Raw genomic sequence first — 15,083 nt, 5'->3', positions numbered from 1 at the left:
TAATGGCTGAAAAGTCAAACATGATGGTGATGTGCAGCCAATGAGAAGTAAGGCTGCAACTCGGGTCGGGTTTTGAAGAACCCAACCCAACCCAAGAAATATCTCGGGTCGGGTGGGGTCGGGTTTTTTTCCGGAAAACCCACGAGACCCAAACCCAGCCCTACCCATGATAAATCTCGGGTCGGGTCGGGTTTCTTCACGTTGACGCAATTTTTTAAGGAAAACTCTTGTTTGGCAAGAACCTATAAAGCGATGTTGTAAACACAGTTCTTAAATGGAGCCTGTCCAAGGAACTACCTCAACAAGTTGGAACTTTTGCACTTATAATTCAAACTAGTTATTGCATGTACACATCTGCACACATGCTTAGGTGTGTGTAGACCACTAGACCAGTGTGTATAAGTGTGCTAAGTGAAAACAAAAAATCCATGCATAAATGTATTCCTATATTTTGCCCAGGTACAGATTGGGAAGTGATATTTTCCCCCCATTTGATTACTAGGGACACCCAGCAGCAGTGTAATATACACTGCTGCTGGGTGTCCCTAGTAATCAAATGGGCGGATATATCACTTCCCATATTTTTAACAAAACTACAACTACTATGGGGCCACTTCATAGGACGATCCAAACTGTTCTTTCGTTGGACAGAAATGTAAATAGGCTCTACTCTCAAATTATTCTATCCTAACCTTCTTATCTATACAGGGACTGCACATTATAGAAACCTCTATAGATACGTGGGTTAGGAGGATCATCCTATGCAGATGATTTACAGGGTACAACTATTTATGTTTGGCCACAATAAATGAAGGGCTTGGATCATCCTATGAAGTGAGCCCCACAATACAACAATTTTATGAGCTAATGGAACTGGTTAGGCAAGGGCTTTTAAACTTGTCCCATACCAGGCTGGCTCCACGCAGTCTCATACCCATGCGGGGGACCCACTCAGGACCTTAACAAAATAGTAGTCCAAAAATAAAACTCAAAGAACGGTTTGGATTTTCAAGAGGGACTGCACATTATAAAACATCTATAGATCGGAGGTATAGGATCATCCTATGCATATGATTTATGGGGTATAGCCTATGTTGAGGCGCAACAAATGAATTGTTTGGATCATCCTGTGAGTGGGCCCGTTGCACATTTTGAAAATTACTGGACTTGGCGCTCACACAGTATGTAAAATCTCCAAACAAAGAAGGAAAGAAACCCAAAGAACAGAAAACGGAGGAAGAATTTAAAGTCATCAGATAAGGAAAATTCAAAAAGAGAAAAATGGTGTATAACTTGTGATAAAAAAATGAAAAGAATGTGGTTGTACTTCATAATGAGAGAGAGAGAGAGAGAGAGAGAGAGAGAGAGAGAGAGAGAGAGAGAGAGAGGCTTGTATGCTATACCCTACGCAGTGGCTACCCAGCTTGTGTGCTATACTCTACACATTGTGGCTGATCTCAACCTGAACGTAGGATATTAATTAAGCCAATAAAAGGGTGAACCCGTGACTCACCGTTGCACCAAGGGCTAGATGTACGCATTGTGGCTGATCTCAACCTGAACCCAGCCTATCCGAGGATAAAATAAACTCGACTTGCTATCCTTATGGAGAGCACTATTAGATTACCTAATTTATTGAGAGCTACGGCACCACTCCTTTTATTTTTAACATTAGACATTTTTGTGGGAACTTGGAAGCTGAACGCCAGAGAAAAAAATTTAAGAAAGGAGAGCGAACATCAAAATAAGGTGTATATCAATCTCTCCTTATAAAATGAGTTTTAAAAAACATAAGAGGCTACATGAACACCCCTTGTTTCTACGACATCTTTCCCTCCCTTCTTCCCATCAAATCAAAAGCATAAAAATACGAGTGAGAGAGAGTAAAAATTTAAACCTCGAGGCAATCAAATAATTACAAAAGGCTAATCACCTTCCAATGTCTGTACAAGTCATTGATCTCTATACTATAAAATCTACATATATAAACAAGGGGAGTGATAAATCGACTCCCAAATATGATAAATCGACTCCCCATGTGCCTTTCTCTCTCCTCTGGGTTAGAGAGAAAGAGGAGAGAGATAGACACATGGGGAGTCGATTTATCATTTTGGGGGGTCGATTTATCACTGCCCATAAACAATTGCAAAGAATGTTAATGCCCTTCAAGTATAAAAAAGAACAGAACAAAGAATCACCAAATATTTTTAAATAAAATGGTTCTGATGTTCATTCCCCGCCCTGTCGAAGTTTCTGAGAGAAGTCTGTTCTTCCACCCAACAGAATTTCGAGTCGATGTTGATTTCCCAACCCTATTCCATTTTCAAGCTCGCTCTAAATCTAAGCATCACAGTCAAATTCATCCATTGCCTCAACCTTTTTTTTCATAGCTCTTTCCAATCTCCTCCTCTTTAGTCTCGCTTCACTTCTATCCCTGTCAATGTCACTGAGACCACAAACAGAAATAATTTTACTTCCCACAATTTGAGCAGACTCTGTCCTTGATTGGTCTTCGCCTTCATCAAACCTCTCTCCATCTTCAACAACACTATGGGTGCTCCCACAATCGCTGGTCTGCCTTTGCAAGTCTCCTTTTTCGGCAACATGAGTGCTGTCATGAACCGGATTTTGGTCTGCAAGGTTGGGACTGACCAAATTGGTAGATTTACATGCTCCCACCTCATGGCTTAAACCGCTAGTGACAACGGGTCCCACTTAAAACAGAGTCTGGACTTCTGGATGCTTCTTTTTCAGCCACAACTGGAGTTTCGGGTGCCTTTGCATGTATGGAAGGAACCACAGCTGGTCTGTTCTGCTCCAACAACTCATGCATATGCTGAATAACCTCTGCTAGAAACAGGAAGCCGATGAAAAACACCAAATAACTGTAACTAAACAACAGCTTTGCATTCAGGAGTCCTACCCATCTTAGTATTCAAATCTAAGCACCTTAAATTACTATTTCACTAGGATGAACTTAATCCAGAGAGAGAGAGAGAGAGAGAGAGAGCTCCCTTGCAAAAATCCACACACAAGGGCGATCTTGTTGCTGCGATTTTGCATGGGCACCCTTCAGTTTAGCATTCCTCTCTCTCTCTCTCTCTCACACACACACACACACACACACACACACACACAGAGAGAGAGAGAGAGAGAGAGAGAGAGAGAGAGAGAGAGAGAGAGAGAGAGAGAGATACTTGCTATATAGTATAGGACACACACACACATATATGGCACACTAGCTTAAAATACAGTGGAGGGCATATTGTTTGGGTGATCCAAACCATTCATTTGATTGTGTCCACAAAAAATCAGCTCCATAGGATCATCCCAACCCTACGATTTGTGGAGGTAAAATGGACGTGTATAAACAAACCTTCACAAATCTGTCCATTTTTTGCCTCCACAGTTCGAAGGGTTAGGATGATCCTATGAAGCTGATTTTTTGGGCACACCCTATCTATGTGAGGGCCCATCAAATGAATGCTTTGGATCACCCAAACAATGTGCCCCCCCCCCCCCCCCCCCTGTATTTTAAGCTGGTGTGTAGATAAGTTATCTACACTTGTGTGTAGAAACCGTCCCCACTGTATTTTAAGCTGGTGTGTAGATAAGTTATCTACACTTGTGTGTAGAAACCGTTCTCTCTCTCTGTATATACACACACACATATATATATATATATATATATATATATATATATATATATATATATGAAAGTCATGATACTTGACCACAATATGAAAGTAAAAAAATTTATAGCTTGTGTGCTTCACATTATTTAAGAAATAAGCAGAATGGTTGTTAACAATAATGAGTGTGTGCTAAACCTTCTAATTGTCGAGGTGTAACATCAAACGCTTGCCACCAAATCATTCCTCTTTCTGAAGGCAGCTTCACCTTCTGAAACTTGGCAGCAAGGAAGAGGGAGCCAGCCGCAATGTAGTGGGGCTTGTACTGCAGGTACAATGTAGTCCGGAGCCTATATGGCCCATACACGGATTCCAGATTAACAACGATAAATAAAAAGCAACAAATGGACCTCATAAGAAATAACATGAAAGTGAGTGAATATCAAGGAAAAAGGAAAAGATCGCTTGATACAAGATTAGCAATAGAAAAAAAAACATTGATAAATATGGAGTACATACCAGTGATTCACAAAGTTAAGTGCCACTTTGGCCACATCATTTTGGGAAATCTTGAAATTCTTTAAAGCTGAAATGAGGGGCTCGTAGGGGAGTTGAATATTGAGATCAAACGCAATTGTTGATAACAACAGTGTCTCCCCAATTATGATTAGTTCTTTTTGCTTCTCATAGATTTCCTAAACACGAAACACGCTTTTAATCAAGTTTGAAACAACACAGAGAAACATGGCCAAATAGAAAAAAGGTCAATTCTTCATTACCTTCTGTTTGATTCTCCGAGCGGCTGTAGGATCCCTTTTATACATTGCCTCATATGCCACCACAACTACGTCCATCAGAAAACGGTGTGTTTCTTCCGTCTTGCATGCAAGAAACATGCTTACTGTTGCAATGGTCTGAAAAATGTACACAGTTAGAGTGGAAGCATGCATAGAAAATCATCTGACTCTTGAATAGAAACAATCCCCAAATAATAATATGATAATTCTGATAGTAAAATCCCCAAATACAAAGAGATTTAGAAATGTTTAATTCCAATTTCAGCATATATCATCACCACCACCAGCTGCAGGGCCACACTGGCATATCACAGTATTGGAATATAGAGATTTAATGGCAGATTTATAGCCCACAGGGCCCTCATTAATGAGATGCAATTCATACCAATTACAGAGAATAATAACAGAAGAGATATCGCAATGGGCTACCTGTCAACAAGTACTAACATTTTTCAAAAAAAAATGTTGGATTTATTCACTGTAATAAACCAGAACACACAAGGAGACAAGGTATCCCGCCAATGCACAGGATTACAGAGAAATCCCAACTAATTCAACACAAAACTTGAGTGAGATAGGGAGCCCCTCCATTGAAAGACCCGGAGAGAAACAGAAAGCGCCATCCTTACATATATGGTCAGAACCTGAAACCTCAGCAGATTTACAAAAGCCTTTCCGAAAACTGCATTGTCCACTCGAATACCAAGCTATGGCATTGGCTGAGTCGCCTTGTACCATTAGAGGTCCATGGCCATTAGCCGCGTACCATTTCAATACCCACAGCAATTCCTTCGCCTCCGCTTCATTAGCATCACAGACACTATTTTTTGACCATAATGATAAATTTGCCGTCAAGTTTGCTAAGTTTCCACTTCCTCCATAGATTGCAACAGTTTCTCGCATTCAATTTTGTTGAGATCGTATATGTTGATATGGTGCCTTCTCCTCTAAACGCCAAATTGACTTGCATTCAGTTCAATATATCGAACGTAGGGTTGCACACACATTCTCATATCCTTCTACTCTGCCAATCCTTTTGAACAAAGGCAAGGCATCCCTGAATTAACCAAGAACTAGGTCTATAGTCAGGAAGGGTGAAAATCTGACAAAAAAGAAAGAAAAATGAGAAGCCTCAGAAAAAATGGGTAATTAATTTGGATAATCATCTTCTTCATGATGCTGGTTGCGTATATTGGAAGTGCTGCCTTCAAAATCATACTTGATTAAAGTAAATAAGATATGGTTAGTCTTTAAGAAAACGTTATGATAAAAAATTGTGCTTGTTGCGTATATTGGAAATGTTGCCTGCAAAATCATACTTGATTAAAGTAAACAAGATACTGTTAGTCTTTAAGAAAAAGTTATGATAAAAATTTGTTCTTACTTCAGAATAAATTTAGAAATTCGATAGTCACTAACTTAATTCACAACACTGATGCCCTAGGAGCAATAATATGAATGGCTGGGTCATCAAACACAATCCAGGGTTTTTTTAATCTTTTGGCAGTTCAAATGGCACTCATCCAATGACAGCAACATATAATAGCATGCAATCTCCATGGGAAAAGTCTCACGCATGGGCAATCCTAAGCCTTAGTTTTATGGAAATGTTTGCACCAACAAATTAACTGTATAGATCATTGAACAAGTGATTCCCACCTGTACTTTTGCTCTTTTTTAATCTTCTTCAAATAAATAGGGCATGACGCCATACATTTCTCAAATTTCAAACGACGGCAATCTAAAACACTTATGCGCTTATAGAAATTAACAGTTTCTTTCAAAGACTGGAAAATAAAGCAGATAAATAAATTCAATTTACCATCAAGGTGGTATGATCACCTCCATACTCGGTTTCTCCAGCCACTTTTGGCTAGCTTATCTGCTTCCACATTTGCAGAATGAAGCATGTGGGATAGACAGGGATTAACCACTCTGCAACAGTCTCTAATTTCTGCAATTATGCTAGACAGCTTCCACGGACCTGGAGCAGATTTGCATGCCAACGCAATTACTGATGATGAATCTCCTTCCACTATAAAGGGGAGAGAAAGATGATCCATATACCACCGTAGACCCCATAATAGTGCTCTAGCTTCTGCTTCATCAGAATTACAAATCCCAATTGGACCAGAGAAAGACATCAAATTCTGCCGATTTGTGTCAGGAATCAGCCCTCCAATTCCTGTAGGACAAGGTTTTCCTTTTACGCAACATCAAAATTAAGTTTTAGCAGCTTTTCCTTTTACGCTACTATCAAAATTAAGTTTTAGCCAGCCGCTAGGGGGTGGTGACCAAAGAGGGGATGGACGGTCTTTAATCTCTTTCTCCCATATGATTGATCTCCAATTGTGGAGTATATTTGCTGCTGAATAAGAATGCAGGACATCCTTTGCTTTCGCCCAAGCGATCAAATCTACTTTGATGTCGGACAAAAGTCTGCTATAACTTTTCTCCTTTTCGTCAAAAAACTCTTTTTTTTAGTGGTAAAGTCTACAAAAATTCTTTTCGTCAAAAATTCTTTTGTTCCTTTCGAGTCACAAGTGTCATATAATTGTGAAGGGGACCAACTTCCAAAGGATGCATCCTGCCTTGCCGAAAAGCATGCTGCATCAGTAATGAAATTTTTTGGATGGATCGATGGAACACCAAGGAGATACCGAAGCTTCTTATAACAGATCCCCAAATCCTGAAAGAGAAGGGGCAGTGAAGAAGGACATGAACTATTGATTCCTCTGCCAACTTGCACAAAATACATCTGCTGACCAGAGAGATGTAGTGCTTTTTGAGTCTATTGCAAGTATTGATTCGCTTGTTTTCCACAGTCCAAGAGAAAGCCAATAGTATTCTGGGAGTAGCCACTGACCTCCAGATAGAAGAGAACTCTTTATGAGTCCCATCGCCACTAACCAAACTATGGAAAAATGAGCGAACCGAAAAGCTACCTGAGATGTCAGGTAACCAAACTCTTTTATATGCAGTGAAAGAAGAGAAATAATGAGACTAAAGGAGAGGTAGCAGGCAACATAGGCCATCGATCTCATCTTCTTTTATATTTCTTTTGAGCTTAATGATCCATTCTGGCCTTCCACCCTCTATTCTTTCCATATAATCGCTTACTATAGCCTCACTATCAAGAGCTAAGTGGAAACTATCCAAAATAGCAATGTGAAGGCAAGACCCCTAACCAGAGGTCGAGCTAGAATCGAACTTTCTTCCCCTTACCCATAGAAAATCTAACCCAAGGATTAAATATACTCCTCGTGGTGCATATGCTCTTCCATGCTCTTGAACCTTTGCCAGAGGCGGGTCTCTACTTTCCCAATCCCCCCATTCCCTCCCATATTTATTACCAATGATCACATGCCATAGGGCATCCTTCTCCTCCCCATATCTCCAATGCCACTTTCCTAGAAGCGAGATGTTGCGCATCATTAATCGCCCTCCTACAGGCTTTGGTTTGCATGCCTTCCCCCACCACATCAGATGTTTCACATTGTTCTTGACCTCCCTACCAGATGTTTCACATTGTTCTTGACCTCCCTACCATCCCATAAAAAGTCCCTTTGAAGCTTCTCCATTTGATTTGCCACATTGACCGGCATTTTGTAGAGAGACAAAAAGTAGACATGCATATTTGAAGAGCCTCTTTTATTTACATCAATCTTGTTTTAATTTTAATTTTATTTTTTTATTTTTTGAACAATACATGTAGCTTGTGTCCCTTCTAATGATCAAGGGAACTATTTGTTGAACATGTCACTGCATTACACTAATGAATGCAAGCTGGTTAGGATAAGGCCAAGATATCCAAGATTTCAGCCATTCCATAACAAAATTTCAGGTGTTTAAACAAGGATTAGTAAATTTCTATACAGCAGGAGAGTATTGTAAGTTCAAGCAGCATAAGTCATCATGCTTCTTCACTTCCCAATGGTGACATGGCAATATACTGGAATTTACAATAACAGTGTCATTTCATAAATAGGGAACTGCAATAGCTAAACGGGTCAAATAAATGGTCAATTATCAAATTGACATGCAATTGATTACAACATAAGATATACCTGCCAGTCATTCTTTGCATGAGACTGGCGAAGGTAAAAGCGATGACAAAACATCATTGCTATCGCTACAGTTACCTGCGGCCTGCAAGAAAAGGCATTTTGCATCACTATTTTGTTTTTGATATGAAATATGAGAAAACAAGAAAACCATTAACAAATGGGAAGGTTTCTATATCAAGCACAAAAAGGATATAATGTATCCAGGAAAGCTAATCGCTTATTGCATCTACTCATTGTGGCATCTGATAAAATAGCAGTTTGATCATTTTATGAAACACGGAGAGGTATTGGTTATGTAAATGATAATTTTGCCTATATATAAGAAGGTCAATAGCACGGGTTAATGATAGTGTTACGCACAAACTACCCTACAAACACAATGAACTTGCTACAAAGTGAGGAATAAATGCACAGAAAGTAGTCAGGAAGTCTTTAAGGCAGTCTAAGTTGATGTATCAGTCTTATATAGCAATGTCCGTGACAGACAATTGATGCACAAAAACATTCCTTATAAAACAGAGAAAAAAAGCTTAAAATAGCAGAAGAAGATTCCTAATGGCTGCAACCAGCCGAGCATAGAGATACTCTTAAGAATCTTGAAATAAACTTGCTACTAAAAACCCCTTGCTTGCATATTGAACTTAAGAATAACTGCATAAGTAAGGAGGAAAGGGCATACACTCTAAGCTTCATGCCCGCGTCTTGAAGGAAGGAACAATAAAAGTTCTGCAGTTGTGTCTCTCTCTTTAAATCAATGCCATCCTTTCTAGATGGAGAATGGTTTTCAATTTCTTTTCTACTAAGGTACCAGCTAGATTTCATGCTATGAGGTGCTTCTGATATTATCTCGCAAATGTTGTAGGCTCCAACTCTTACCATTCCACGATGAGAAGGATCCCGTGGCAGCTGTCCTGCCATGGTGACCTCCTCCTCTCAATAAATAAACAAATAAATTCACAGTTAAACTAGTGCTTCTGTATATATTACCCGCTACTTTACCAGCCGTTGCCAGGCAGCTAACAAGTTCCTGCAGATGTAAAACACGCAAGATGAAAAAAATATATACTGGTGGAATTATTAGAAAAAAAGGTAAAGATGATAAAACCATGGAATTATTGCAACTCCAACGAGAATGTCATCTAACAATATGTCACGATTTATGCAACTCAGACATGGATACATGTTCCGGTGTGAAACAAGAACATAAGGTGTCAAAGATGGTGACATTTGAAAAACCGATATTGTGACATGATATATATTAATAATAATAATAACAATAATAATAATAATAATAATAATAATAATAATAATAATAAGGGATTTGCTAGGGTCCATCGCAAAAGGCATTTCACGGCTGGTCTGTCGCATGTCAGACCAGCCACCTCATGAATGCTTTTGTCTCCATTCATGAAGTGGCTGGTCTGACATGTGACACCAGCCGTGAAATGCCTTTTGCAATGGACGCTAGCAATTCCCTAATAATAATAATAATAGTATTGAAAACATTCCAATAAATAAATATAGAAGTACTAGAAACACGGAAATATACCTAGATGAATAGAATTACACAAGTATGCAAACAAGATATAATACCAAAGAAGAGACAAAATGATAGACTAATGGTGTTTACTAGTAGCTATGTCGACTGCATGTGACCATTTTGATGAGTGCGTCTAACACAGACTTTCTACCAAAAGAACATACACTTCGGACTAAATTACAAAAAAGAAAAAGAAAAAGGAGAGGATGTCAGTTGAAAACCATTGGAAATTTGGAAAACAGAGAGTATATCTAGGACTAGAAGTACTCTAAGTTGAGCAAGATGTGCTAAAAGAAATGTTTTCTTTTCACTCAGAAAAATTTTTTTTTTTAAGAAGCCATTCAAGTATAATCGATTTGAACTGGAGCTAAATAGACACTAGCTTAATAAAGGCAACATACAAATGTAGTTTATGGAGCAGTAAATGACCAAATATGACCTTAGTTTAGAATCAGCCTTTCAGGATGACCTTAAAAAACATCAAATAAAGCATATGTAACCAAAAAGGCCGTATAATACTATAGCTTGAAAGAATTCCACAAGGAGGGGAAAAGAACAGGGCTAAAGCATAAAGAGACAGAAAGTGGGGACGAAGCCGCACAATAATAGAGATTGAAAGAATTCCACAATGAGGGGAAAAGAACAGGGCTAAAGCATAAAGAGACAGAAATTGGGGACGTATGAAAAACCCTACAAGTAATAAAAATCCAAAAACATAGAGACATCAAGTATTATTTTCACAAAAAATTAAATATAACATGCATAGTTTATTTGGAGTATATTGATTACTACACGAACCACAACTAGATTCACAGTGTAAAAGCCAACAAAGGAATGTTGGAATGTATATACCTAATCCACTAATGCCAATCAATGGGCATGAGGTTTGTTAACAGGGATTTAATAGTTTAAAAGAAGCAGAGTTTTATCAAAATATAATCACAGCCTAAGTAGCTATAGTTCTGTAAAGTCCAATACAAGAAATGTGAATCTGTGACCAATCACCGGGAAACCCTAAATCATGACTTTAATCAGCATGTGGATATTTACCACACATGAAAGTTAAAAAAAAAATTTGCATGAAACGCTTGATATATCATGTTTTCAGCTCATATAAAAATACCTGAATTCATTAAAAAAAAAAAAAAAAAAACTAATAAACGTACTCCCCAAATAAACACTGATATAGAAATTGAACACAAAAAATAAATAAACACATAACTTCATGTGCATCAACAAACGCAAATTCTAACAGAATTTCAAACCCTCGCATAGAAAAAGGGAAGTAAAAAAATATGAAAATCACATCAGCATCGAGATTTTCCCCAAAAAATTGAAACCCTAGTGAGAATTTCTATATTCGAGAAAAGGTGAGAAATTTCTACGCTGAAATCACAATTTCCATCAGATCTTTTTAAGGAATCGAAATTCAGCAGCGAAATTAAACGAAAAGTAACAGATTAGAGACAATTTAGAAAGAGAATCACCTGAAACTATCGATAACGAAGAAACCCCTAAAACCCTTTGCGAGAAAAACCCTAGAAATTCTTTCCTGAAAGGTAACGATATAAACGGTAAGGAAAAGGCTTACGTCTTTATAGCGTGACTGAAATACCCTTCTCCTGATAGAGTTTAAAATGCCTCAACTTCCCTTTTTTTTTTTTTTTTGTTGTTTCAAGAGGGGCGCATAATCCTGGGGCGACAAAATCATCCCCTTTTTGTTAGGCTCGTTCAATTGCATGCCCATCGATGTGGTGGCCCACACTATGGATGGGACAACAATAGTAATAGTAACGTGGAAATTGGGCGATTGAGTGATCCTAACCGTTGGATCGATTTGATATTTGCCTTGATCAATTTGGTCATTTCTCAAGGCCCATTTAGTTGAATTACTTGATGAGAAAAAAAGGAAAGAAAATGGTTGTTTTCCACTGCCATATCACTTTCCACTGCGTTCTTTCCTTTCATTTATGGGAGACTTTTAGGAGCCCACCGAAATAAACTAAGGGCCCGTTTGGATACCTTGAGATTTGGATCAGGATCAAATCCTTAGATTTCCAAATCAACTACAACAGTGAAAAAAATCTGGTTTCCAAATATGTTGTGCAAAACAGTACTTGAAAATCCATATATGCGATAATTTCCTTCACCCTCTGCTCCTCAACCTCCTCTCGCCTCCTGTAGCAAGTACGTCTCTCTCTCTCAACATAGGCAGGAAGATGATCGATTTATTTTGTATTCAGAACTCAAATCTTGATACACATACAAAAAAATGAGGTATCCAAATGGGCCCTAAAGGTTGTGTTTGGCAAATATTCTTATTTATCATTCTCGGACTGGAGGAAGTGGGTAGAAAGTGGATTCACGGGAACCGGACGAAGCGACTCTATTTTGCTATGAAAAAGTTGTGCTTTGGATGTTAGTTTAGCACGATTTGAGCATGTGTCCTCCTCGGTTTATAACCATCTGATCCCTTCTTTAGTGGAGCATGTGTCCTCCTCTGTTTGGAGACAATCTTGCCCTCTGAGAGTTGCTTTCTTTGGGTGGTCGGTTAGCTGGGGTCGCATTCAAACTATGGATTTTTTGAGGAAACGAGGAATGTGGTTGGTAGATCACTGTCCTCTATGTTTATCCGATGGGGAATCCATTGATCACCTTTTCATACACTGTAAGGTTGCTCGCCATATTTGGGGTCTTATTTTTTCTCGTTTTGGAATCAGTTGGGTCCCCTCCAACTCTATGGCTGAATTCATTCAGAGTTGGGCCTGGACTCCTTGGAAAAGGAAAGGCAGAACGCTGTGGAAGATGTGTCTCCTGGCCTCATGGTGGTTCTTGTGGAAAGAGAGGAATGCTCGTATCTTTGAAGGGAAGGCTAGATCTCCCTATTATATTCAGTTGATAGCTGCGGTCATATCCTGGGCTCGAAGCCTTCCTCTGTTTCGTTTTGTTTCAGCTTTCGACCTCTGGGAAGGATGGTCAATCATATGCTTGGAATCGGCTACCAAAGTGAAAATCCTCCCCTCCTGGATTCCTCCTCCTCCGGGGTCCCTGAAACTTAACTTTGACGGATCGTCTATCGGCAATCCAGGAATGGCAGGAGTATGGGGGTTATGTAGAAACCACAAAGGGGAAGTCCTCTGGGCCTACTCGGGGCCTATCGGAGTGGCAGACTCAAACGAGGCAGAGGTCCGAGCAGTTCATAGCGGGCTTCTCTCGATGCCTCGTCTAGAGTGCGACAAAATTATTGTCGAAGGGGATTCCTTAAATGTTATTCGCTGGCTTTCGGGTAACGCTTCTCCCCCTTGGCGATTTTTGCCTCTCTTAGAGGAAATAGAGGACAGAGCTAAGGGCTCCTCAATAGTTTTTCGCCATGTCAGGAGATCAGCCAATGCGGAAGCAGACACCCTTGCCAAGAAAGGAGTCTTTCGGGCCGCGTTTGAGTGCTTTGACTATCTACCTCCTTGAATTATTGTACTGCTATCTTTGTATTATCTTTGTTCCTTCAGGACCACCTCGGTTCTGTTTTTACATATATATATATATATATATATATATATATATATATTCTGTTGCCCTTTTCAAAAAAAAGTTTAGCACGATTTGGAGAGATGGGCATTGATGATCATGTGGCTCGGGATCCACAAAATCCATAATTTAAAGTATGTGGAAGCCAAGGGTGATCGTTAAGGCCATGTTTGGCAACCATGAATATTTTTTCATAGAATATTAGGTTACAAGTGTTGAGAGAGTGGTAGAGGGCATGAGTGAGTAGATGATGCAAAGTGGCCGAAAAATAAGGGAAATTAATCGAGGGAAATGATATCAAGCCAACAACTTCTCGTTATGTGCACGGTTCTAGCTTGTCTTTCCTGTTTTTTAATTGGCTTGTGAGAGTTTTTTGGGAACCGTAATGACCTTTTGACAGCTCTTTAAATCCTAGAACACCATATGTGAGCGCATATACCAAAACATGGTTGTGTTGAAGTCGTTTCCCAAAATAACACTCTATTTTGAATAGAGTTTTTCTTTTCCCTACTTTTGAGCCATTTCGCACCCTCCCCTCACTCAAGCCCGTTTAAATTATCTTCATCTCCTGCCCACCTTGCTCTGTAAGTGTTCATGATAAAAGGAACAAGGGCAGCGGATCTTTGGCGGTCAAACTTTGAGAAAATCACAATTAGCCATATGGATTGAAATTGAAACAGTAAAGGGAACATACCGAAAGCCGAATATCGTTTTGCTATCACTGGAAGGATTCCATTCCGGTATTTCTCCTCACTCCACAACAGACGGTGATGGGGACCGACTTCCTCTCTCTTTTTGCCGTAGATTGCAAAGAGATGGATGTAGAAATTGTTGTGTGCAAGTAGGGACCGGATGAGAGAATAAATAGACATTTATGGGAAGAAACACAACTCATCACGCTGATTCCCTCCCCAAAAGTCTCTTACATTTACACCCCTTCTTTTATGGCTTTTCACTTAATGCCTTTTTCACAAAACCAACTAACAAAATGATCTAGGCCGTTGATCTTGCACATGCCACATCCACCGTTAGGATAATTTCCTAACATTCTCCCACTTGGCCAGCAAGATCTTTGAGCCAAACATAAGGATCATATCTTTAAGTTAGTTAGTTTATAAACACAACATTCCGTTCAGCAAAAACTACTAACAATAAACCATGTAACCATTGGGTCACCAACTCTACCCAATAGCCTACCCCACGATTATATCATTAGTAATACTTACTAACATGAATGTAAACGCATACATACATAAGATGTAAATATGGTCCAAAACAGTCTACAGACATTCTACCTCTTACTCACAATCCATTTACGTAATGTGCACAAAATGGAGCGGTAGAAAATAATATATATCAGAATCATAAAATAAAATGTGATCACAACAGTGTATCTCAATACCTAATCCAGACTCCCACTGTCATAGGCTATCAAAAGTGTCAACCAACCTTATGCGCGCTACATGCTCTCTGAAGAGCTTTAGTGACAAGCCCTCAGTCAAAGGATCCGCCAACATAAGTG

The 15,083-nt window shown here is 39.2% G+C and overlaps 1 protein-coding gene across 2 annotated transcripts; it reads right to left on the bottom strand.

The window, feature by feature from the left end:
- Positions 1-2,066: 2,066 nt before the first annotated feature.
- Positions 2,067-11,642, bottom strand: LOC143883297 (cyclin-T1-4-like). Of its 2 annotated transcripts, XM_077386642.1 has the most exons (8): positions 11,524-11,605; positions 9,484-9,523; positions 9,176-9,407; positions 8,497-8,578; positions 4,412-4,546; positions 4,152-4,327; positions 3,831-3,982; positions 2,067-2,847 (listed from the first exon to the last, which is right to left on the bottom strand). In XM_077386642.1, exons 3-8 carry the CDS (start codon positions 9,373-9,375, stop codon positions 2,696-2,698), a joined length of 897 nt encoding a protein of 298 aa, XP_077242757.1. In that variant the 5' UTR covers positions 9,376-9,407; positions 9,484-9,523; positions 11,524-11,605; the 3' UTR covers positions 2,067-2,695. The 2 variants fall into 2 exon arrangements, with proteins under 2 accessions (XP_077242757.1, XP_077242755.1); XM_077386640.1 differs by having other exon boundaries at positions 9,176-9,523; positions 11,524-11,642.
- Positions 11,643-15,083: the final 3,441 nt, after the last annotated feature.

Source organism: Tasmannia lanceolata, unplaced genomic scaffold, assembly GCF_043159265.1.
Source record: "Tasmannia lanceolata isolate RefF3 unplaced genomic scaffold, GAP_Taslan_0.1 ptg000008l, whole genome shotgun sequence".
Lineage (NCBI taxonomy): Eukaryota > Viridiplantae > Streptophyta > Magnoliopsida > Canellales > Winteraceae > Tasmannia > Tasmannia lanceolata.
The sequence above is the reverse complement of the archived record's forward strand: the minus strand, read 5'-3'. Positions and strand labels throughout refer to the sequence as shown.